Raw genomic sequence first — 27,386 nt, 5'->3', positions numbered from 1 at the left:
TACACCGAATCATTACCATAGGTGAGTATGCAAAATTTCATCTGTAGGGCTTACATGTGGCGTGTCCCTTGTGGTCCGTTTCTTAATGATAATGAGACGCGAGTAAGGGGACCCCACATGACTAACAGCGTGGATGATCAAGTCTGTAATGCGTTTGTACTTTTGTACTTTTTGTGATCATGTTTAAAGACGTAAGTGGCAGAAAACTGCGTGTTTGCTCTTTTTAGCTTTATTTTAAATATTCACAACCCTATTTGGAATTGTGAATACCCAGATAAATAGTCGGCATACAGACCCATGGTCTCCGGACCCGGGGCATCCCATCAATACAAGATTTAAGGTTATAAACCATACGCCAATAATGTGTAAAACACTAAAACTAGCAGTTTAATATTTATATCACAGGCTACACGGCATATTCTAACGTTAAACCTACCCAAGCATCATATGATAACGTATTCAATTTTTTAAACTTTATGATTTTTCCACGTTTTCATACTAAGAATTGAGGCTTGAGTACGGCTGACCTTTCATTACTTATTTTCTACGGACAAAACGCTTTACCCACAAAAGATTTCCAACCCATTTTATCAAATTGCCCTTTTATTTTCAAGGCTGAGCCTACCGACACATCCCAAGTTAAGTGCGTTTTCTTTTATTTATCTCATATTATTAGTAGTTTAAAAAACCAATTTTTGATTTTTCTTTTATCATCTCCCACTTTAACGCAAAAAACTAACTTCAAGGGACATTTTTCAATTTTTAAAATTTTTTTTATTGTTTTCAATTTTTTTTCCCTTAATTTATAGCAAAATTAAACTACGACTCAAATATCCTATCTCCACACTTAAATTTTGCATTGTCCTCAATGCAAGGATACTGACGACTCAAAATAAAAATAAAATTAAAAATAAAGTCGGACTATAAAAAACTAAAAACTAAAAAACAAAAGCAAAATAAAAATAAAAAGTTAACAAGCTAGATAATGGAAAAGACTTAGCTGGTAATATGCGCATGAAATATGATGCCAAAGTCTTCTTCCATGAATGCCCTCCAACTATGAACGTGCTCAGCAAATGATAACTCCTTCTTTCATGAACGTAAGCGGCAAAAACAAAACAAACATATCTAAAAACATATCTTATCATAATGATAGATATTAAGTAATTAAAGTACTTCACATCAACCGACAAATAAATTATGAATAATTAGCAGAAAATAATAAATAAAACATAAAGTATACGGCTCAACTGCTCCATCATCCCCACACTTGTTTAAACCCATATCTCACCAATCATCTCATAAGTAACCCGGGAACAACCTGCACGTAAGAGAAGAAACACCCGGCAGAGCAAAGAAGTAAAAAAAAAACAAAATAGAAATAAAAATAGAATAAAAAGATAGTACCGGGTTGCCTCCCAGGAAGCGCTAAGTTTACTAAAAGTCTTCTGCCAGACTTAGTCCCGAAACCTCAATCAGGAAGCTTCTCTTTGATCCTCTTCCCATCGGTGCTCTTTAACACTCCCATCTTAAAATCAGTTGGGAAGAAACTATTTTCCAAATACATGTAGGCCCAAAAATACGCATTTAGCTTGATCCATCTATTATCAAAATTCTGAGAATATGACCAATTCGGCACACAATGATTCCTGAGCCCAAATATCTTCCTTCTTGCTCTTGATTTACGTGGCGATCCACGAACAACTATTTTTAAAACCATATCCGCTTTACCGTGTAGACGTGGATGTTCTTTCACAACGAGATGCAATTCTTTACTCTTCAATTCTTCAGGTATCTCTTGTTATTCCTCTTTGACATTTTGTTTCTTAACTGGCTCCCCGAATAAAAAAATTCAAGCTCCTCAATATCTCTTTCGGGGTTAAAATCTCTCTCATCCACATCGACTGGACCCACCAAATCTTCACCAAATTCATCCCTAAACTCGTCTTCCCAAGAGGGAACACGATCCTCTGTCTTATCCTGCAAACTAACATCCTCAAACTTGATCGTCAGCTCATAAAATTGTATTTGATACTTTAAGCCTCGCCGAAAATCATCCATTATATCTGAAAGTGGTGCTTTTAGATTAATGCTATGGGTGACACATAAAATATTGTATAATATCTCTTCTGGATGTGGTATGTGATCCATCATTGCACCAGATGAGTCTTTACAACCAATAATATTCCCCATCTTATCATACACCACGCAGAATCTGGGCTGGTAGCTGTTTTTATCTAGGTGGTCCATAATTGCTTGTATTTCTGACTCTCATATGCTTAAACCACTTTGATCTTTATGACGATTTTCTTCATCTCTGGCCCCGTAGTAACAATCCATGAAGACCACTGCAAAGATAAACTTAAACAAAAAAGGATCACGAACACCAAATAGTAGTAATAAAAAATATATATATATATTGAAGAAAACTACGGGAGGCTTCTCTTTGATCCTCTTCCCATCGGTGCTCTTTAACACTCTCATCTTAAAATCAGTTGGGAAGAAACTAATTTCCAAATACATATAGGCCCAAAAATACGCATTTAGCTCGATCCATCCATTATAAAAATTATGAGAATATGACCAATTCGGCACACATTGATTCCTGAGCCCAAATATCTTCCTTCTTGCTCTTGATTTACGTGGCGATCCACGAACAACTATTTTTAAAACCATATCCGCTTTACCGTGTAGACGTGGATGTTCTTTCACAACGAGATGCAATTCTTTACTCTTCAATTCTTCAGATATCTCTTGTGATTCCTCTTTGACATTTTGTTTCTTAACTGGCTCCCCGAATAAAAAAATTCAAGCTCCTCAATATCTCTTTCGGGGTTAAAATCTCTCTCATCCACATCGACTGGACCCACCAAATCTTCACCAAATTCATCCCTAAACTCGTCTTCCCAAGAGGGAACACGATCCTCTGTCTTATCCTGCAAACTAACATCCTCAAACTTGATCGTCGGCTCATAAAATTGTATTTGATACTTTAAGCCTCTCCGAAAATCATGCATTATATCTGAAAGTGGTGCTTTTGGAATAATGCTATGGGTGACACATAAAATATCGTATAATATCTCTTCTGGATGTGGTATGTGATCCATCATTGCACCAGATGAGTCTTTACAACCAATAATATTCTCCATCTTATCATACACCACGCAGAATCTGGGCTGGTAACTGTTTTTATCTAGGTGGTCCATTATTGCTTGTATTTCTGACTCTCATATGCTTAAACCTCTTTGATCTTTATGACGATTTTCTTCATCTCTGGCCCCGTAGTAACAATCCATGAAGACAACTGCAAAGATAAACTTAAACAAAAAAGGATCACGAACACCAAATAGTAGTAATAAAAAATATATATATATATATTAAAGAAAACTACGGGAGGCTTCTCTTTGATCCTCTTCCCATCGGTGCTCTTTAACACTCTCATCTTAAAATCAGTTGGGAAGAAACTAATTTCCAAATACATGTAGGCCCAAAAATACGCATTTAGCTCGATCCATCCATTATCAAAATTCTGAGAATATGACCAATTCGGCACACATTGATTCCTGAGCCCAAATATCTTCCTTCTTGCTCTTGATTTACGTGGCGATCCACGAACAACTATTTTTAAAACCATATCCGCTTTACCGTGTAGACGTGGATGTTCTTTAACAACAAGATGCAATTCTTTACTCTTCAATTCTTCAGATATCTCTTGTGATTCCTCTTTGACATTTTGTTTCTTAACTGGCTCCCCGAATAAAAAAATTCAAGCTCCTCAATATCTCTTTCGGGGTTAAAATCTCTCTCATCCACATCGGCTGGACCCACCAAATCTTCACCAAATTCATCCCTAAACTCGTCTTCCCAAGAGGGAACACGATCCTCTGTCTTATCCTGCAAACTAACATCCTCAAACTTGATCGTCGGCTCATAAAATTGTATTTGATACTTTAAGCCTCTCCGAAAATCATCCATTATATCTGAAAGTGGTGCTTTTAGATTAATGCTATGGGTGACACATAAAATATCGTATAATATCTCTTCTGGATGTGGTATGTGATCCATCATTGCACCAGATGAGTCTTTACAACCAATAATATTCCCCATCCTATCATACACCACACAGAATCTAGGCTGGTAGCTGTTTTTATCTAGGTGGTCCATTATTGCTTGTATTTCTGACTCTCATATGCTTAAACCTCTTTGATCTTTATGACGATTTTCTTCATCTGGCCCCGTAGTAACAATCCATGAAGACCACTGCAAAGATAAACTTAAACAAAAAAGGATCACGAACACCAAATAGTAGTAATAAAAAATATATATATATTAAAGAAAACTACGGGAAGCTTCTCTTTGATCCTCTTCCCATCGGTGCTCTTTAACACTCTCATCTTAAAATAAGTTGGGAAGAAACTAATTTCCAAATACATGTAGGCCCAAAAATACGCATTTAGCTCGATCCATCCATTATCAAAATTCTGCGAATATGACCAATTCGGCCAACATTGATTCCTGAGCCCAAATATCTCCTTCTTGCTCTTGATTTACGTGGCGATCCACGAACAACTATTTTTAAAACCATATCCGCTTTACCGTGTAGACGTGGATGTTATTTCACAACGAGATGCAATTCTTTACTCTTCAATTCTTCAGATATCTCTTGTGATTCCTCTTTGACATTTTGTTTCTTAACTGGCTCCCCGAATACAAAAATTCAAGCTCCTCAATATCTCTTTCGGGGTTAAAATCTCTCTCATCCACATCGGCTGAACCCACCAAATCTTCACCAAATTCATCCCTAAACTCGTCTTCCCAAGAGGGAACACGATCCTCTGTCTTATCCTGCAAACGAACGTCCTCAAACTTGATCGTCGGCTCATAAAATTGTATTTGATACTTTAAGCCTCGCCGAAAATCATCCATTATATCTGAAAGTGGTGCTTTTGGATTAATGCTATGGGTGACACATAAAATATCGTATAATATCTTTTCTGGATGTGGTATGTGATCCATCATTGCACCAGATGAGTCTTTACAACTAATAATATTCCCCATCTTATCATACACCACGCAGAATCTGGGCTGGTAGCTGTTTTTATCTAGGTGGTCCATAATTGCTTGTATTTCTGACTCTCATATGCTTAAACCTCTTTGATCTTTATGACGTTTTCCGTGTGATATATGTAGGTTTGTATTTTTGAAATTGTAAATACATTAACCTGCTATGAATTTAGTATGTAGGGGATACTAAGCCATTCACTAGATAAAGTAGATTAATGGATTTTTTTTATGAAAAATATGCAATAAAAGGTTTTAAATTGTGTAGTTTCTCCATGCTTCTTTTTTACACCAAACGTTGAGTAATTAACTTATCTAAATTTATATATAAATGATTTTTATATCATGCATGTTGATAGCAGTTTGGTAAGCCTTGAAGTGCTTCAACCTACCAGAGAAATGTATACAAAATATTTTCCTTTCCATATTGAATATTACCATCTTATACCAAATCCTGCACTTTTTTAATTATGTTCATCACACAATTCTACATTTCAATCATAGATTAGGAGATCTATTAAGTTCTTTTTGGATAATTCACTATATAACTCACCAGATTGGGAGCAAACTTTGATTGCAATAGGAGATTTATGTGTTTTATCAACACTAAAGAGTACCCTTTAATATATATATTATTTTTGCTTTGTTTTTATTCATGATATTGCCATATTTTTGGTTAACTAACTCTAGGCTTTTCGTAATTCTGTAGGAACAAGAACAGAACTGATCGCCAATACTGCTGAAGGAGATATAGAATATGTTAATCGTGCAGCCCAAAACATTCGATTTGGGCCCATGACCTAGAATGACCCCTTAAGTAATTATTTGGCTATTCTTTCTATTAAATGTTTTTTTTTTCTTTTTCTTTTTTGGAATCATTTTGTTCCTTTTTTATATATTAAAAGGAAAGATCAAGAATATTATTGAGATATTCATATTTGGTTATGCTAATGTAATAACAGCTCTTCAAGTTTGGGACAATGGGAAACCATATTGTGGACTTAAATTTCATATTGTGGATTATGCAAACAGCAAAGAATCTACATCTATTATTGTTGTCCACGCCAACAATAGAGATCCAGGTTCTTTCTGTTGTGGTATTCATTCATGGACTTGATCTTGCATTTCACCTATTTTTTATTCGTTTTAATTTTGTTTATTTACTCCATATAGATTTGTAGTCATACACATGGATTGGTTAGTTAAAGCACCTCCTTTCATGCAGGGAACTTTGGAAGTGTAAGTTATCTTTTTAATTTGCAATTTATTAGTGTAATATTGAGTACGATAGCTTTGCTACATCTTACCCTCCTCAGACCCTACCATAGCTTTGCTATTGGTGGGATATACTGAGTACGATGATGATGATGATGATGATGAATTTATTAGTGTAATGTATTGTTGAGTTCTTTAGAATCCAATATTTTAAAAATATACTCAGTCTTCTTTTTTTTTCTTTTTATGGAATTTTATGATGTGATACGGTAAATTTTCTTTTTAGGACTTGCAGTGTTTAGAAAAGTCAACTACAAGGTAATTCTAACATTTATGGTTATATTTTTGCAGGGTATATTTAATAGTGACAGACTGACAGTGTGCAAGCTTGGAACTTGTATTTCGAGTCACTGTATATAGTAAAGGTCATTAGTTTGACTTTCTGAAAGTCAAAATATGCAGATTTGTTTTAGTCAAATACGAACTATTTCGGTCCGATACCAGTCGTATTAACTTCACCTTGCTATAGAAAATTAATGGCCTCAAAGGTATTCGTAAGTTAACTATTTCACTCTAATGCGCCATGTCATTTTGTATTATTATGTACTTTCAGTTTGTTAATCTATAAGAAACAAAAATTTAAAGTGATCTTATTTATGATTTTAAAGTGATATGATGACGCATATTTGGATGTGAACATTGTGAAGCTCAAAGCTTCATAATTTGAAGTTAATTAGATAGTTCAAAACCCCAACATTCGTTTTGTTATATTTATACATGTAAATATGAACAAGTCAGTTTCAATGTAGAAAGTTGCCTAATTTGACCTTAAGTTAGTCCAAGCTAGATCTTCAAGCTGAAAACTAACTTTTACTTATTTTTTAATGATTCAGGTGACATCACGCATGACGATAACTGCATTCATAACTCACTTCCAGTCAACGATAGGAGATGGTGGCGGTAGGGGTGGAGTAAGTGTGGAGAAGAATATGGTTATCAAGGAACAAGGCACTTTTGTGACAAAAATAGAAGATTAAGAAATCAAGAAGTGAAATCGTTGGAGAAAATTTTTGAAGACGATTAACGGATATTGTTTTCGTTTAGAATGTTAAAAGAGTAGTTATGACATCACGACATTAAGCAACCCGTCCGGTACGGGTATAAAACACGTTAATTAAGATTTTGAATAATGAAGAAATCTAATAGAAACCAAATAACTGAATTGTAATTTTGTTAGTAAAAACAATGCCTGACTGCATTGATTTTAAAATAAATATTCGTCAGTCTTCTTATCATGAGAATAGATCCCAATATCCACAAACGAACACACCAAGCACACCAATGGCCGCTTCACTCACTTTCTCTGTTACATGCTCATTCAATTCCTTGAGTCTTCGATATTTATAATTTCAGGTTTTTTTTCTTGTCAAATTCACCGATAAACTTACAACGACAAAAGATGTAGCGGCTAAACAAAGTGAACATTTTATTAGAGATTAACCTAAACCGAAAACACCTCCCAAACCTTTTGAGCGCAATATGAGTTCATAATCAACAATGCAAACAATCATATACTAATTTAACGGAACAGTTGATGATGATGAATCCAGATATCAAAGAAAGACGAAAAATAACAAACCAGACTAACACAATGAAACCCTAATACAAATTAGACAAACTAAATGCAAGCTGACTTGAAGATAGTGTGAATCAAACACAGAGCGAGCTGTTAGAACGTAACCTTGGTTTTGTAGTGTAAAGGATGTGTTTGTTGGGCTTAAATAGATAATGAGAATCATAAATCGAGCGAAACATATCCACCAGAAGAGGAAATTGCATTATTGCAAACACGATGACCGGTATAGAGGAAAATGCAGCAATCAAGATTGGTACCCATTTCATCTTCTTGTCATATAGCACAAAAAAACTAGCACTGAAAGTAACCATCATTGCAGCCACCGAGATGAAAAGTGTCAGAACACCTATCATTAACTTTCTGGGTAATGAATACAAGAAATCACGTTGATCGTGAGGAGATGTGAGGATACACAAGAACACTAGAAGTGAGGTCGAGGAAGAGAACAAAGAAATGGAGTCTGCAATAACAAAAACCAAAAAGGTGTAATCATGGATGAAAATGGGAATACCATCCTCTTGGTGGTAGCCTCCTGGGACCGTAAAAGCAACAGCAAATGCAATGGTGACGATAAGGGTGGCAACAACCATACAGTCTCTCATCCATTTTAGTCCCCTGGAAAGAAGTTCTTCGTTTTCTTTGGAGAATAACTCATATGGTGTTTGACCATCGTTGTTCAACGCTTCTCTCATAAAAGGTGGCATCATCTTCTCAACTTCCTACAACATACACAAAAGTTAAAGACGCGATAATCATTACAATTTGTATAATAATTCTGTCTATTGTTGTGCTAAACGAGTTACATTCAAGATGCATGTGTGCTTCATGAACAATCTCAATATTATTCCAATAACCAGGTGATAATTCTGAATGATTAAACTAATAAGTAATGACAAAATAACTTATATGGGTACTTTAATAACACAACATAATTAATAGCTATATGAATTTCAAGAGCTCATCAATTTTCTCATTTCCACATAGATCTTTAAGTTAAAGTGACATATACAAGGCGTGAATAAGAGGAGAGGCTTGTTAGCTAACTGAGATCAGATCATTAAAAAGCTTAAACTAAGGCGAGCTTAAACGAGCAATTAAGTGCCCGAACTCGAGCTTATATTGGGCTCATTTGCTAAACAAGCTTGAGCTTGAGCTTCAAATATCAAGATTTACTAGGCTAATAAGGCTAAACGAGACTATTATTTATATAATTTTTATTTAATACATCAAATATATATATTAATATAGTACATGTTTATTACTATACAAAAAGTATAAAATTACGGTAAAACAATTTCAATATTGTATATCATGTTACATAAATCTACTAAATTATAAACATATCTTCAAACAATTACTTATGGAGTACGGGGACATTTAAATTTATACCTTGAACCACAATAATTCTCTTTGCATTAGGAGAGATGCTCCGGATTTCTTAGCTACCATCTCCTTCGAACTCTTCCCAACTAAATGAAGCATATTATTGCCTGACATGTCTCTATATAGGCATATATCATGATTGGACCCCCCTATCTCATACAATAGGTTGTAGATATCTTGATGACGATGCATAACAGCCACATGAAATAAAGTGAGCCCATCCGCATTTGCATAAAGCATAAGATCGGGGTAGGTTCGAAGCAACTCAACGATAAATCTTGTGTTGCCCATTTTTGCAGCAACAAGTAATATTCTTGAAGATTCTCTTATTGTTTCATTAGCAGCGAAAGTAGGAGGCTTATTGAGCATATCCACAATTTCATCTATGCACGTTGTTTGGGTAGCATGTCCCCAAATGGCTTTCAGTAATGTAAGTGCATCGTTACCCTCTTCATCATTAGGTTGTACAGTAATGCCAAAAAATATAAAACCTGAAAGCAACTACCAAATAAGGATCAACCAACTACTCCACACTATTATTTTAGAAATATCTGTTATAAACACAATTAGTATAGTAGTACTTTGTAACGAATTAAAGCAAAGAATACAAAACTGGAACAGTCAAGAACGAAAACGGATGAAGAACTCAATTGATTATTTATAAATTATACTGAATCAATATTACAGAGAAAACAAATTGAAAGAATTGTTACAAATCAGTTGTTAACAACTCTAACGGATCAATTTGCTTAATAACACTTGAACCCTGTTGGTTTTGGGCTCAAGAGATATCAGTAGAAGAGAACTTCGGTTTCGGTCTATGTGGTTTCTCTAAATTATCAATTGTAGTCAAACAATTTATTTTAATCTTTTATGATATTTCATTTTACTATAAAGTTAGCCTCACATGAGGGGCTGTTTTTGTCATTTTAAACTGTGAGTGGCTTTTTTGTCATTTTAATCTATCACTTTTAATAATCATAAGTAAACCCTAGTAAATGAGATGTGTTATTCATACACCCTTTATAGGGTGTATATAAAGATAATATGTGTGTTAAGAGGGCGTGTGAACAACCAAAAAGGATGTGTGAATAATTATTGCCTAAATATATCATCATCGACACTTTCGGATACAAACTGAAGTGGATGACCAGGATCAAGCTACTGATCACGAGCCTGATCCATGAAAACCCAAGACTGCAGGACCCACCTAGAGCCGTTTTGAAACTTTATCCAGTTATCTTAATTTACCTAAGTTCTTTCTTTATTTGACTTTGTTGGTTTGAATTTATCCTTTTTGTTTGTTAGCTAGTTTCAAGGATTTTTTTTTTCTAATCAACGATGGTATGTATTTTTTTTCCTATCGAAAACAATTTGTTGCTTTGATCTTGCTTGAAACATTCTGGATCAATTTGATTGCTAAGAAATGTTGCGTCACAAACAAAGAAAGCAGAACTTTCAACAACATATATTTAGAAACAAAATGACAACTCGAAACAAAATTAATGACCTTTACAACAGTTTGGGTCATTTTGGTACGAAAGACATCGAAATAAACAACTATGTAGGTCCCAAAGCGACCATCGAAGGGTTTTGCTCTCGATAAACGTGTCGAGACGGGTGCGGTAAATCAAACGACCGAACAAAATATAAAGATAAACACAAGATATGAACGATCTCGTTATCGGTTGAAATATTTGATATATTAAGAACGAACCGACCCACCCAAGATGAGATCCCTAGGGTGGTGATTTACATCTTACTAAACACACATACAAAGACATAAATATGACATATTTATAGCCTAACACAACACAAATTATAAACTAGAAGATCTCCCCGTTGAAGTTAAACGCGTGTCGAAGCTCTCATCTTGGATCCGGTTTTGCTCGCCGACATTAATAATTATCTTGACCAAAATATATAACGAGTTTCATCACTTGATATCGCAAGTCACTAAAATTGGCCTTACAAACTATCAAGTCATAATTTTAACAAAAGACATCAAAGCGAAAATCAAACTAAGTACTAAAGAAAACTTCAGCCTTCAATTTTGAACTTGATAATTGCTCCCATATCTCAGTCTATGGATAATTTCAACAGCTCTTTGACATATGGGAAGATGGGCCCAACAAACCCACAACTTGATCCATGTGATGTATGTCGATGATGATGTATGTATTAGGGTTTACTTATGGTTATTAAAAGAAAGAGAGGTTAAATGACAAAAATAAAAAAAAAAAACCCCTTACAGTTAAAAAAAAAACATAAAAAAACCCTCAAGTGAGGTTAACCAATGATCTGGTGGATGGAGCTAAGGGTCTGGACTAAAATTGATAGTAAAATGAAACTATTAACATAAAAGTCTAAAATAAACCATTGGACTATAACTGATAGTTTAAGTAACCATAAGGACCAAAACCAAAGTTCTCTCATTCCGTAAACAAGCTTTGTATTTGTATGTGCATTGAAGGAAACTAATTAATTAAATAGATAGTCTTACATGACTCCATAAAAAATGGAGTCAAAACTAAGACTCAACAACCTAAAACTAAACCCATTCTCTCCTACATTGCAGCCATGTTATCATGTATACTAGGTTGTAACATGTTCGTGTTTGGATACAGGTACACGATAAGTTTTCGTGTCGTGTACTGGTATACACATTTCGAGTTCGTGCCTTATCGTGTACGGGTATACATAATATGCTAGCACTACCGATCCTAAACAATAATCACATAATATGTTAATTTTTTAAAGTTAAAGAAGTATAACAATACCATACTCAAATTAAGAATTAAAGAGAATAAAATGTTTGTTTTAATTATGCAATTTTTTTAAAAAATATTGATGTGTGAAAAAGTTCCTCTTAAAAAGTCATGGGGTAATCGGTTTTGAATAGGGTTAAATGATTAGCAAAATGTGATGGAAGTTCAAGTACCAAAATTTTAAAATTAGATATACTCAAAGCTTGTAGTTTTTTCTAAATACTACTAGTTGGAGCTTTTAGCTTCAAGCTTTTTCTCCTAACCTAAAAGCTTTAGGCTACTCCAACTGAACAAGACTTTTCAAATAAATATGACTTTTTTGTTAAAAGCTTGTAGCTTAAAGCTCCAAAAAGCTCTTTGCCAAACATACCGTAGCTGTTGGTTGAAATCTGGTGGCTGGTGGTTGAATGCTAGTAGCTGAAAGTTGTAGCTGTAGCTGGTATTTGTAGCTTTTTAGATATATTAGATGTCTAGCAGAGTAGGAGCTTTTAATAAAACTAATTGGGTGCCCGCACGGTACGATGGTGTGGGTGTGCAACATGACATCAACCTCATAATCATTGTCGATGCAGATTCACCCAATGACAGTGCACACATAACCCAATATATAGAGGTTTAATTCGTGTAAAGGTAGTATGCGTGTAATAGGTGGTGAAAATCATGAAGCAAAGCTAAAATATATGTAAGGCCCAAAACTTATGACTTGCGATATCAAATTATGAAATCCGTTACATATTAACGGTCACGTTAATAATTAAAGCCGACGAGGAAACTGGACATGAAACCAGAGCTTCGGGACGCACATTTAACTTCAATGGGATAAAGCTTCTAGTGTATTAGGCTATAAATGTCTTTTATATGTGTGTTTTACCATGGTGTAAATCATCCACCCAATGGGAGCTTACCTTAGGTAGGTTGGTTTTTTGTTTAATATATCAATCTTTTAACCGGCAACGAGATCGTTCATATATCTTGTCTTTATGTTTTATTTATGTTCGATCCTTTGATTTACCACACCCATCTTGACACTTTGTATCAAAAGCAAAACTGTTCGTATGGTCGCTTTGGGACCTACGATTGGTATCAGAGTAGGGTCGAAGTTTATGATTCAACTTTGCTCTTGATATTCGGGTTCTATTCGCTATTACCTGAACCGAGACGTTAAAATGCGTTGAAGTTTGAAAATAAAGTTTCTAGATCCGAAACTAAAGTTGAAAATAAATTGGGAAATAAGCGTGTTTGAAGCTTTTCCTTGTAGATCTGGATGTTCAGGATCTACAAGTGCCCGATCCAGGCGTTTCGGGAACCATTCCGCTATACGCCGAAAATTCGGTGACCATACGGTTCTTCCCGGCGACGAGTTCGAAGTTGAAGATGTAAAACATCAAACTCCGATACAGGAGTGCTGGTTATTTCGGGTCGTTGCAACTGTTGGATGAAGATGTGACTGACGGGTTTGCCGGTAACTGCTTGCGGTGATAGATGTTGGCTGTCCGGGTTTCAAGTTAAAAAAATGAATCGAATCGAACTTGATACGATTCGAATCGAATCGAACTCCACTCGATTCGATTCAAATCGAATAGTTTTCCGACAAAATGTTTTTCCGGCAAAGAAAGGAAGAAAGAGAGAAAGAAATAAAGAGTAGAGAAGGGTGGTTTTTGATTTTCTGGCGGGAAATAAAGAATGAATGAAGAAGAAGTTGACGCTGTGACAGGTGGTAGGAGTGGCGGCAGCGAAAACATGGCGGCGGTAGTGGCCGGAGACCGTTTTCCCGACGGTGATGAGGATCAGCGACAGAAGTGGGTTGGGAAAGGAAGACGATTTCTCGTAGGCGTCTCGACATTTTGTATCAAGAGCAAAACCGTTCGTATGGTCGGTTTGGGACCTACAATATACAGCAGTTTGAAATAGAAAACCTTTTCTTATAATCTGAATCCCGTTATGATCCGACATTGTTTTAATCCGAGACATGTTTTTAACTGACCCCTTTCGACTCAAAACAGTACCGACACGAACCAAACTACATAATATTTTTTGTAACGACTCGTTATGGCCCTAATTTGGTCTTACAAATGGCCCGAGCTCGCCTGACTCGACTTGTTACCGATCCTAATCGATAATCACTTAATGTGCTAATTTTTTAAAGTTAAAAAAGTATCGCAATACCATACTCAAATTAAAGAGTATAAATGCTTGTTTTTATGATGTATTTTTTTTTAAAAATATTAACGCGTGAAAAAGTTATGGCCTCTAAAAAAGTCGTGGGATATTGGTTTTGAATAAGAGCTAAATGTATAACTATTATATGAATTTACAAAAATGGAACCCTAATAATAGGAGCTTTGAAAATTAGAGTTAAAAACCCTTAAAAGCTTCTAAAAGTTTCTTATTAAACATACCATTAATATATTTTAATTGGGTTTGTGGAGGTTTGTTGTTGCGGAAAAAAGTGAGTTTTTGTGAAAAAATTGGAATCGGATGTTGCGATAATGTGTCGGTTTGTATTAGTTTGTTGTTGTAGATGATCTAAACCGACGCGCCAAGATCAAACCCAACAATCCCCTAGGAGTTTCAATGATTTATCACTGTTGACCCAAAACTGTCAACTAAAGAAGAACGACAAATCTAGTCCTGGACTTTAACAAACGCTTTATTAAACCATGAGATATGACTTAAGCTACTAGCATACTTACATGGTTTTATGATTCTCATGAATAAATGATTCTTCGTTACTTTATTTATTGCATCAGGCTTCCGAGACAAAACTTCAAGTACAGACATGTTACCAGCAAGTTCTGGATGATCCTCCACAATTTGTAGCGCAACATCTATACAAAATTATGGCAATCACTTCAGTACTTATTTTGAAACTTTATGTAACTAAGACTGTTGTGATCACTGTCATTTATTAATTTGCATGTGCAAAATAACCATTGGCGTAGCTTTAGTTGGGCTAGGTGGCCCCGGCCCCCTCTGTTTTTTCGCTCGGTAATATAAAATTATTCTTTTTCGGCCGAAATTTTTTATACATATTGTAAATTTGCTCGTTTTCGACCGAAATTTTGAGCCGCCCCCCTCGGTTTTTTAATCAGTAGTGTAAATTTATCCACTTTTTGCCCAAAAAAATTTATACATAGTGTAAATTTATTCGTTTCCGATCGAAATTTTGAGCCGGCCTACTTTTTTTCACTCGGCAGTGTAAATTTATCTTTTTTCAGCCGAAAATTTTTATACATGGTATAAATTCACCCGTTTCCGACTGAAATTTTGAGCCCGCCCCTCTCTAGTCTAGGAATTTTTTATACATATTGAGTCCGGCCCCCTTGACGTGTATATCCAAGCTTCGCCACTGAAAATAACTATTATTTGAGAAATTAAGACAAGAATTACTTACCAAAGAAATCACGCTCCACACAATGCATGAGTGTCAAATTCCTATCATTATCTGTCCAATGATCACCATTCATCTTCTGAGATTTCTCATACAAATATTTCACTATGGTGTTTGTCACCTTCATAGCTGCAATGGTCAGTGGCAGATATGCCATACCACGGATATCCGGGAGTCTACGATTCTTCTCCATCATAATCATAGCCATTTTCATTTTCCCTTCAGAAGATGCTATCCAAAAGGCAGTATTGAAATATTGGTTTTGAATTTCCAACACCTCTACCGTCATCACATTTACTAGATTCTTCACAAAAGTTATCGTAACCTTGGTTTCTTCTGCTGTCGCTGCCACATGAAGTGATGTCCCAAGATTCTTGCTGAGACAAATCCTTACCAAATCTGGGCGTTTATTAAAGATGATCTTTGCAGTTTCCCAGTCACCAATGATAGATGCCTCATATAATGGAACAACCAAATTTAAGTAGTCTTCTGTATTTCCTACAGATTAATTGCATGTGAAATCATACTGTTATTACTTAATACCATTGATGGTGAACATATATATAATAGGCTAGAAAAAAGATATATTACCGAATAGATATGATACAGTGCTATTATAAGTATAGGTAATCTCATTTTTGTGATCGTGGAATAGATATACACGTTTGGTATTATCTGTAGAATTCGCGGTGTTAATGCTTCTCTGGCTCTCCCCGTCGGTTGCTTCTGAGCTTGGACTCTCTCCGGCTATTTCTTTTCCCGTCAACGGCTCCATCTCTGCTGCCATTTATAATTTATTGCCTGCAGAATCACCTGATTTCGCTATACATATAGACAGATATTACAACGTGATTTTGCTATGACATCTTAAATGGTTTGTACCGGTGCATAGTGATTTCATTTAGTAGCCATTTATTTGTATCTGCTGTCAAAAATTGATTGTGCTGGCTCTTGAAAATAATTCGTATGTGCTGTCAAGAATCAATTGTGGGTGCAGTCAAAATCAACTGTAGGTTATGTCGGAAATGGGCCTTCACGTTTTGAAAAGAAGTTCACATGACAATGTGGGCGTCTTTTTCTTTTTCAGGGAGTTATCAATAATGAATGGCTACAAATGAAAAGCCATATGCTATGGCCTCTTTAAAGTAGTTGGATATGATTCACCATCATATAATGGAATTTCTTTCTTTATATGTAAATTGCATTATTGAACTACCTGTAACTGATTGAAAGAATCGATATGTATTAGATTTTTGTGTGATGTCATTAATTAGGGTTACAATAATGCATGGGCCTTTGTATGATGTCAATTCTAATATACTGGATCCAACAGTTTAGAAAGTGGCAATTTTAGGTATTTTTGGCTTAAATGAGATATAAAGCGAAGGACTGTTGTTGGTTAAACTCGACCTAAAGCTCGACTTGTTTCAAGTACTACTTCTAAAGCTCGAGTTTGGCTTGTGATAAGTGTTTTTTCAAGCTCGAGCCCAGCTCAGTTTTTATTTTGTTAATTAATTTATACCTTTTTCGTAAACTTTATAGTTATAAATTTTCATATACATAATATTTATTATATAATTATACTTAATTACTATATCAAAAATATAAATTTATAAATATAATAATATTTAGATAACTATAAAATGAAAATTACATAATTTAAAGGCTTGTTTAGGCGCATAAGCCGGCTCGAGCTCAATAGGTGAAGCTCGGACTTGGTTTTGTTTATTAAACAAGTTGTTTATTTTTAGGCACGGGCTCGGGCTCAAGCTCGTTTAAGCTAGGTGTTATTGGTTATGCGGAATTAATCAAGAACACACAAAGAACAAAACGAAACCCTAGCAGTTTAATCTTTTATAGAAACGAAATCAAACTGTACAATTGAGTTAGGGTTTACAATCTCGAACAAGAAACAAACAAAATTACAAAAGAATTATATCCCGAAAACAGAATTGATCAGAGCATACTATAACCGTCATCTTCAACGCTTTATATAACTAACTCCACTGTAGCAACAAATCAGTTTTCCACTTTGTCACTTTACACCCCCTGAACTTGTTAACCACCAATTAACATCCATTTAACCGAACTAACAGATGTAATGTATGAAAGATTATTGATTGAACCATGATCACATCTAACAATCTCCACCTTGATCTTGGATCAACCAATATTAAGCAAATCCAAACATAAGTCAAACTTTGACCCTGGAACTGATTTAGTCAACATATCAGCTGCATTTGCCTCAGTCTCAATGTAATCAATCTTTACCTCCTTAGACTGAACTATATCTCTGATAAAATGCAATCTAACATTAATATGTTTGGACCTTTCATGAAAGACTTGATTTTTAGACAGTTGTATAGCTCCTTGATTGTCACATTTAATCACAGCCTCTATACATCTTCTATTCCAAGTTCTTTCACAAATCCCTTCAACCATATAGCCTCCTTAACAGCCTCTGTAAGAGCCATATATTCAGCTTCTGTAGTTGACAAAGCCACCACATGCTGCAATGTAGCTTTCCAACTAAGAATACCACCCAAAACCTTAAATGCATAACCTGTTATAGACCTCCCGTTGTCTAAATCTTTGGCAAAATCTGAGTCCACATAACCATGAATCAGACTTTCGTTTTCATCTATCTTACCAAACATTAGACCCACCTCCTTAGTTCCACTCAAATACCTAAGGATCCACCTAACAGCCAACCAATGCATTTGACCAGGATTAGCTAAAAATCTACTAACCACACTCACCGCATATCCTATATCAGGTCTAGTACAGACCATAAGATACATCAAACTACCAACTGCACTAGCATATGGTACATTCTCCATTTTTTCTTTTTCTTCATCTGATGTAGAAGAATCTAATCCAGATAACTTGAACTGTTGTCTAATTGGTGTAATTACTGATTTGCCCTTTTCCATAAAAAAACTATTCAACACTTTCTTTATGTAGGAACTTTGTGTTAACTTCAACAACCTTTTATTCCTATCTCTGCAAATCTCCATACCAAGTATCTTTGTAACATCGTGAAATTTTCGAGTTCAAAGAATCAACTTTCCAAAGTCTAGGGACTAAAATTGCCAAATTCCAAAGTTGAGGGACTAAAATGTAAATTCTGAATTTCCTGACCCATCGCGGTACGCGACAGGTCAGAAGAAACACCCATCGCGGTACGCGATGGGATGTCTGACAATTTGTGACACGTGTGCCACGTGGCACACGGTGGCACTAGGTGCTGCCACGTGTCACCACGTGGCAACACTGCCGCCACGTGTCGCCACGTGTAGCGGTGCCTGCCACGTGTCGACACGTGGCAGGTCTACACCTCTGCGTCATCAACCCTACGTCGCGGTACGCGACGGGTTCCCAGGAGGTCGGGTGCGGTACGCGATGGGACCCAAAAGTTGGTCTATAAATAGCGGCCAAGGGCAGCTCATTTATGCACACCAAAACCTGCTCTCTAACCTCTCTCTAGATAATCACTCTCTCTCTCTAAAAATACTCGTAAAACGTGCCATGATTTCCTCGATAAGCGTGCCTCGAAACCCTCAAATGTGCATCAACGTTTCCTTGAAAGTTTATACCACTTCCCACCCACATACAACCAAGATGGTGTTGGTTCTTAAAGTTCGTATCCACAAGTATTGAGAATTTGGCATACCTCGATTCGCGTGACGAAAAGAGTAAAGCGGTATAGGAGTGCTGCTCAAGTCCCTAGAGTTTCCATATGCCACTAAGGTTAGGCGTAATGATGAATTCAATATAATTAAATATTATATTCAAGGCTTAGGCCTAAAGTCGAGGATATACTCGATACCTCGATAAAAGAAAAGAAATGCAAAACATAACATAGAAAAGAATAAAGAAATACTATAGACAAACATATATATGTGTGTAAGTATATATGTATATATTCTTTGTTATGAATTTATTATTTATTGAATAATGAGTATTCTTAAATAATAAAAGAAAGAATTACGTTTCTTGGAGAAGAAGAAACGTCGGGTTTTCATATAAACTAAAGGTTTATAATTCACTTTTAAACAAGAGGTTTTCAAGTAAATAAGAATTGAACTAAAGGTTCAATCGAGGATTGAGATATAAGACTAAAGGTCTTAAGCCGGATCGTGTATCCGACTAACAAATATTTATACTCGTAACTATAGGTTCGAGATAAAGTAAGGGAAAGACCCTTGGACGGTAAGTGAAGCTGATCCTAAAGAGACAAGGTGAATACGCCCCCAAACTTTTAAACTTGTTTTCAAAATGAGTCAACTTGTTATATGAAATTGTTTACAAGGAACTATGTGTTCCTAAAACCATTATGACTATGGGTATGAACCTAGCCTTCAAGCTGTGGTATACATATGTCTGGATCCTTTCATAGGTGGTACTATGCGATGTATGGGCATGATCGCACCACCCTTGGTCGTAGGACGCTCTCCTGCAGGGAGTACGACCGTTGTGTATATTTACGGGTGCTTAACTAAGTCGAACGCTGCAGTGTTCGTGAGGTGACCTAGTGTAGAGGCTCTAGTTTATAATGTGTTATTTGACTTGGTTATTCCTAAGCCACGTTGGGACGAGGGGTAATTAAGTAAAAGAAAGTATTTTTGCGTCAGCGTGTTCACCAACATTCGTTGCTGACGTATTTTATTACATTTTTGCAGGTGAACAAGTTTAGCACTTGGAATGACGAAGTGCTTTGATAAATCCGATGGCTCGGATTATTTTGTAATAAACTTAACATGGTGGTTTGTAAATATAAAACATATAATCTTTTGTAACAACTTAACGGATGTTTTAAACACCGTCTTTTATATAATTTACATTTTCGATCCTTAAAGTTTATAAGTCTTCCGCAAATAAACGTAACTCTGATCTATTTACAAACACAATACCAAACTTACGGGTCACACTCCTAGGCCCTAGAACGGGGTGTGACAATCTTCTTGGCATTTTCCAATTCCTTCATCTCAAATTCTTTCATCAACAATTCCTTTGTAGCTGCAATTTCACTTTTATCCTTGCATGCTACCAACATGTCATCTGGATAAAGAAGTAAATAAACCATGTTCCCACTATCACACTCCCTAAAGTAAACACAACTGTCATATTTACTTCTAGAAAATTCATGTGATACCATATATTCATCAAATCTTTTATACCATTGCCTAGGAAATTGCTTAAGCCCATACAATGATCTTTTAAGCAAGCATACCTTATTATCTTGCTTCTCCACCTCAAAACCAGGTGGTTGTCTCATGAATATCTCCTCTTCAAGGCTTCCATGTAAAAAGGTTGTTTTACATCAAGCTGCTCAAGCTCCAAATCAAGAGATGCCACTAATGACAGGATTACCCTTATTGAAGTATGTTTCACCACTGGAGAAAATATTTCATTATAATCAATCCCAGCCCTTTGTGTGAAACCTTTAGCAAGCAATCTCTTCCTTTAAATCTTGGTGCTTCAACCCCTGCAATACCCTCTTTCACTTTGAAAATCCATTTGCAGTCTACTAACTTCTGATTCTCAGGCTTATTGACCAAAACTCAAGTTTCATTCTTCATTAGGGATTCCATCTCTTCTTTCATTGCTTGTTACCATAAGTCTTTATTTTTAGACTTGATTGCTTCATTGTAAGTAAGGGGTTCCAAAGTGTCTTCTTGTTCAGCAGCCATGAAAACATAAGCTGATATGTCATCATTGCCCCTGTACTTGAGTGGAGGTTGAATGACCCTTCTTGTTCTGCATCTGGTTCTGGCTAAACCAGGGCTACTTTGAACTTCACTAGAAGGTCCTGCCTGATCTGAACTTGTAACTGTCTCAGAATTACCCTCAGACTCAAGCTCCACCTCAAACCGAACATCAACATTGCCTGTATCACTACTGTCTTTCTTACTCACAACATTACAGTACATTATGTCTTCTTTGAACACCACATCTCTACTTACAATCTCCTTTGGACTACCACCATCAATTCTCCAAAGTCTATATCCTTTTACTCATTCAGGATACCCCAAGAACACACACTTTATAACTCTTGGCTCAAGTTTACCTTGGTTTATATGTGAATAGGCTAGGCACCCAAAAACCCTTAGATTCCCACAATCAGTCTTTTTTCCAGACTTCAACTCCATAGGAGTCATCATGTCTCTTGCAGAAGTAGGAGATCTATTTACCAGGTAACAGGCAGTTGTGACTGCTTCTGCCCAAAATTCCCTTGGCATCCCATAATTAGACAACATACATCTAACCTTTTCCAACAAAGTCCTATTCATTCTTTCAACCAAACCATTTTGTTGTGGAGTACCTACCACAGTCAAGTGTCATGCAATTCCCATTTCTTTACAATACCAATTGAACAAATTATTGCAGAATTCTAAACCATTATCAGTTCTTAACTTTTTGAGCTTCTTCTCAGTTTGGTTTTCAACTAAAACTTTCCACTCCTTAAAATTTTCAAAAGTTTCATCCTTAGTTCTAATTACATAAACCCAAACTCTTCTTGAATAGTCGTCTATTATGGATAAAAAATACCTTCCTCCACCAAGTGATGCAACCTTTACATGGCCCCATAAATTAGCATGAACATAATCCAAAATCTCTTTTGTGCTATGATTGCCTTGGTTGAATGACACCCTTTTGGCTTTTCCCATGACACAATGTTCACAATGATCTATTTCACAACCTTTTAGATCACCAATGTCTTGTTGTTATTTAACTCTACCAACCCTTGAACACTGATATGGCCAAGCCTCCTATGCCATAATTCAGCTTGACTGACCATTTTACCCTCAACCAATGACACAGTTCCTGCAACTACTTCTCCATCAAAAAAGTAGATATTATTACCCTTCCTAGTACCAGATAACACAACCATGGATCCCCTTATCACTTTAATTTTCCCATTTCTTATACTAACATGACAACCTGTTCTTTCTAATGAACCAATTGATATCAAATTCCTTTTTAGAGCAGGAATGTACCTTACATTGTCAAGTTGATACTCAACTCCATTGTCAAGATTGAATGTAACAGTACCATACCCAAGAATCTTACATGGCCTATCATCACCCAATTTAACAACTCCAAGATCTTCATTTCTTAACATACTAAACAGATCTTTGTTTGGAGTCATATGATATGAGCACCCTGAATCAAGAATCCATTCTTTGTTATCCTCTCCACTAGAGACCACCATTACATCAGAACTATCATACCCTTCCTGTCTAAAATTACCATTCTGCCCTTTTGAACTACTTGGTTCTCCCTTCTTCTTTTTTCTTTCTGGACAATCTTTCTTAAAATGTTTCTCAGAATTGCAAATATAACACCTTCTTTTACCCTTTGACTTTGATCTTGAACCACCTTTTGACTTGTGATTTCTTTGTTCTTGTCTACCTCTCACATACAGTCCCTCTGCACCATCATCCCTTGTTTCTCCCCTCTTTTTTAGTTCTTTTGAATTTAATGCAGCCAATACATCTTCCATTGAAAGTGTTTCTCTACCATACATCAATGTATCCATAAAGTGTTTATATGATGATGGTAGAGATGAGAGAAAGATTATAGCCTGATCTTCCTCATCTAATTCCACTTCAATATTCTCTAAATCCAATATCAATTTGTTGAATTCATCAGTATGATCATCTAAAGTTTTACCTGATGTCATCTGAAAAGTATAGAGACGTTTCTTGAGATATAGTCTATTGGCTAATGACTTGGTCATGTATAGCGATTCAAGCTTTGACCAGACTCCAGTAGCGGTAAGTTCTTTTGATACTTCTCTCAATACCCGATCACCTAAACTAAGAATAATCGCTGAATGAGCTTTTTCTAAAATATCCTCTCTCTTTGTCGTTGAGAGTTTCCGGCATGTTTGGCTCTCCCAACAAGGCATCGGAGATACCTTGATGAACCAATAATGCCCTCATCTTGACCCGCCACAAACTGAAATCATTCTTCCCGTCAAACTTCTCCAAATCAAACTTTGCATTCACCATTCTTTAATTCAAACTCACAGGGGATCCATTTCTTCGCAATTGAACAGAGCAACCAATTAACCACCAATTAACAAATCAGTTTTCCACTTTGTCACTTTACACCCCCCTGAACTTGTTAACCACCAATTAACATCCATTTAACCGAACTAATAGATGTAATGTATGAAAGATTATTGATTGAACCATGATCACATCTAACACTAGGGTTGAGTCAAGCTTTATGCGAGTCGATCATGAGCAGCTCGCAAGTTATTCTCGTGGGTAGAACAACATTCTAGCCCACATTCGTTTCTGTTGAGGTGTTTGTATCCCGATTCTCATCACCCGTGAATCAAGTTTCCAGCTTATTCTCCAAGGCCGTGCGTGTAACATCAACTTTCCCTTCAAACCCGTTCAAATCCAAGTCCATTGGAGCCCATCCCGGCGTCGGCAGAGTTGTTGGAACCATATGCGATTTCCAAGTGACGGCACAGAAGCACAAGAACGGCCCGTAACAGTCACAACCGCCGACAAATACAACAGGATTTTGTGGTGTGTGCGTTGCCGACCAAAAAATGAAAACACAGTTAAGAATACTTTTGTGTTGTTTGGGAATGTGAAGTCTCGTTTGCAGAATAAAATTTTACATCTTCTTCCTTTTAAAGTGTTTCATAATGATTTTCATTGATTTAATATTTTTTTGGTTAGAGGTATGAGCTTCCGGGCATAAATATGAAGGTTTGGAACATTGATTGTGTAATGTAGGATGATTGGATAAATAAGGATATAGAACGAAAAAGTATAAATGTCTTTGTATTATGACTTGGACCATATGTGGTCATAAGCTGAGAATTGGGCTTCTTCGGGTTATAATTCGGGTTATAAAGAACTGTGGGCCAGTAGTTGCAATGTGACCCGTTTTAGACCGTAGTTTGAATAGTTCGCGAGCGGCTTTGCTCGTTTACACTTCTAGTGTTGATCAGGGGCAGACTTATCCTTATGGTACGGGTCAGCCGTCCCCTGTAAAAAAAAATAACTAGTACTATTATAGTGTTAAAATCCCGATCAAACCCCGTATTCATCTAACATACTACTGATTAGTATTATTTATACTAAAAAAAATATCTTTTTAAATCAACTCTGTTTTTAATAAAATTTATACCCATGTGTTCATGAAAAAAACTTAGCAAGATTGTGTTCTTTTAGGTATAAAAAAAACTTAACTGTTAAAAGTTTTTAGAAAAAATAATATTATAGTTAAGACTAATTAGTGTGATTAAAGAATAAAAAAGAGAAATTAAAAGAAAACGATACACTTGTTGACATGTGGTATTCAAAGTGATTAAGAATGGTTTGCAATCTAGTTTGAGTAATGATCCATTTGCTACATTTCATTATTCTTTTAAGTTTTTCTTCGAATAGTGGAAAACCCATTCAAGGTTTTCGAATGAGAGTGGACTTGTCATCTGTTATGTTTATTAGATTATGTGATATTTTTGTAACTTAATTCAATACAAAAAAATATTAAACCAAATATTAATCATTGTAAATGTCTATTTTAGAGTTAGCAACTTAAAATCGGTTAAGTAGTTGTATATCAACCAGAAAAATATTATATATGCAACTAGGAATTATATTATATATTGTTTTTAGATGACTGACTGGAACTACTGAATCAAACCAAAAATATTTATATATTGATTTGACCAAATCCAAATGGCCGAACCTGCAGAATGAAAATTTCTTTTGTATAACCGATTATTGACTCAAGACATTTTTGATCTATGTAAAAAAATTTCCTAGGTTAGTCAGTGGGTTGATGCTTGAGTTTGAATTCTTTTATTCTTTTTACAAGAATTGTTTGGGTGGCCTCACATTTATAAAAAAAGATGATGTTAAAGCTATTTGTAGTGGAGGGGCTACAAAATGGGACATTTTTGTGTTATGTGCGTCCAGTCAGTAAAGAGAGGGTTTTTGTTTTATGAGTGTAATGGTGTTGTAGCCCAATATATATATATATTTATATATATATATGTATGTATATATATCACACACATATACTAATATAATATTATTAAATCTCAAACCCACACCGGTGACAAAAACTCCTCGCCCCCGCCCTCGTCGCCCGGGGGCGGTGTTCCTGCCCCTTGTCACCTCTTATCGTCTAGATTTATTGCCCATTACATGTGTCCTAATAGAATTTGCGTATGTATATATTTGCACAGTGTACTATGGCGGCTACTGTGATGTAATATGTTATTTCCAAATCTAGTATACATAGATAATGTTATCATATTCTATTTTAGTTCGATCACTTTATTGTCATTCTTACTTCAAAACCCAGTACATATTGCGCTAATGAAATTCCATTTGACTAGAATTTTAGTTTAATTCACTCCTATTCAATCTAACCTTGAGACCATGCTTCATTTGAAGTACAATAGAATCGGTTGGAAGCACAAGATGAGCTTCGACCACCTGAATGTGGTAATGATGAATGATGATGGTTGACACTATCTTTAGCTGAGAAAAAGCCATATTCCTGCCTATACAAGTTCTTGGTCCAGCATTGAATGTTGAGAACTTGTATGATGGCTCATGTTTGATTCCCCTACTACTAGAAATCCATCTTTCAGGCTTAAACTCCATGCAATCCTCTCCCCATATCGATCTCATCCTTGCCATAGAATAAAAAGAAAGAATAACGTTGGTGTTTTGATCAACTCGGTGACCACTTGGAAGGGTTTCTGGTTGCAATGCAGATTTCTGGTTGAAAGGGAGAGGGGGGTATAATCTTAAGGATTCACATAAAGCTCCATGAAGGTAAACCATTTTGTCCAATGCTTTCGTATTCCATCTTCTACATGCATTGGCCTCCAAATGTGTTTGGATCTCTTCTAGAATCTTATCTTCTACGTTCGGGTTTTTGGCAAGAAGATAAAAAAACCAAGATAGAGCACTACTAATGGTATCTTTTCCTGCAACCATGAGATTAACTAAGGTGTCTCTTAGAAATTTTGTGGGATCCACAGAAATGCCACTCTGGTCTCTAACCGCTCTCATGATCGCTCTGAAGAACAGGAATTCTTCCGTGTCATTGTCCATGTTATTGTAGTATTTTTGGTTATGAGCCAAACCTTTGTATATGAATTGATCAAGATTTGTCCATGCGTCACTCAACTTCTTCTCTTTACCCACTCTAAGAATTTGCTGCAGCTTCCAAAGGAAATGGGGTGTAGCAAGCCTAAACAAAATAGCTTCTTCACTATCTGAGAAGTCTTTTGAATATGGGATGTAAGGAAAATCAAGAGACAAGCTTTTGGGGTCAATATCAAAGAGTAATTCGCAAACGTTGTCAAACGCAAACCTTTGAAATATATCTTGCAAATCAATCTCGGTTCCACACCCACATATAGATTCTAGCATAGGCAGAAGCCCATTTTCCACTTTGTTCCAGATAATGGTTTCCATCTTACTCTGAATTTGGGATGCTTGAGTATAGAAACAATGACCTTGCGGTTGATCTCCCACATCTTACCATCAGAATTGAGAATTCCATCTCCTAGGATATCAAAGATCTTAAGAATTTTGTCTCCTTTGGGATAATTTCCGAAGTTTTTGTTTAGAATGTGGTGGATGTTTAAAGGATCGGTGGTAACACATCCATCTTAGCAAACCAAGGGCCTTTGAACATGACTGTACCGTGACTTTGTATCAGAATTTCGGTGGTGTAGTCATGGAGTCGGTGAGCATTTACAAGAATCCCTGGTAACATACCAAGAATTGGCCAGTTTGTTGGGATAAAAGTTCTTTGTTTATGATGCACATATATAAATGCTAAAATTGAAACAATGAAAAGTAATGAGAGAAAGAACAAGTATTCAAGAAAAGCCATGGTGAAAAAAACGTATGAAATAAGGTTCGGCTGTTGG

At 35.8% G+C, this 27,386-nt stretch overlaps 1 protein-coding gene and 2 pseudogenes across 1 annotated transcript; all 3 read right to left on the bottom strand.

Moving 5' to 3' along the window:
- Positions 1 to 7,581: 7,581 nt before the first annotated feature.
- Positions 7,582 to 16,706, bottom strand: LOC143576198 (uncharacterized). Its single transcript, XM_077060348.1, has 5 exons — positions 16,046 to 16,706; positions 15,458 to 15,952; positions 14,757 to 14,891; positions 9,302 to 9,786; positions 7,582 to 8,631 (listed from the first exon to the last, which is right to left on the bottom strand). The coding sequence occupies exons 1-5, from the start codon at positions 16,239 to 16,241 to the stop codon at positions 7,987 to 7,989; spliced, it is 1,956 nt and encodes a 651-aa protein (XP_076916463.1). The 5' UTR covers positions 16,242 to 16,706; the 3' UTR covers positions 7,582 to 7,986.
- Positions 16,707 to 17,850: 1,144 nt separating this feature from the next.
- LOC143576203 (secreted RxLR effector protein 161 pseudogene) lies at positions 17,851 to 18,471 on the bottom strand (annotated as a pseudogene).
- Positions 18,472 to 25,836: 7,365 nt separating this feature from the next.
- On the bottom strand, positions 25,837 to 27,349 carry LOC143576206 (alkane hydroxylase MAH1 pseudogene; annotated as a pseudogene).
- Between the last annotated feature and the right edge of the window lie 37 nt (positions 27,350 to 27,386).

The sequence above is a fragment of the Bidens hawaiensis genome, unplaced genomic scaffold, assembly GCF_021521415.1.
Source record: "Bidens hawaiensis isolate Kalapana, Puna unplaced genomic scaffold, B.hawaiensis_p1.1 tig00028024_1, whole genome shotgun sequence".
NCBI classification, from domain to species: Eukaryota; Viridiplantae; Streptophyta; class Magnoliopsida; order Asterales; family Asteraceae; genus Bidens; species Bidens hawaiensis.
This window is presented reverse-complemented; position numbering and strand designations above follow the sequence as displayed.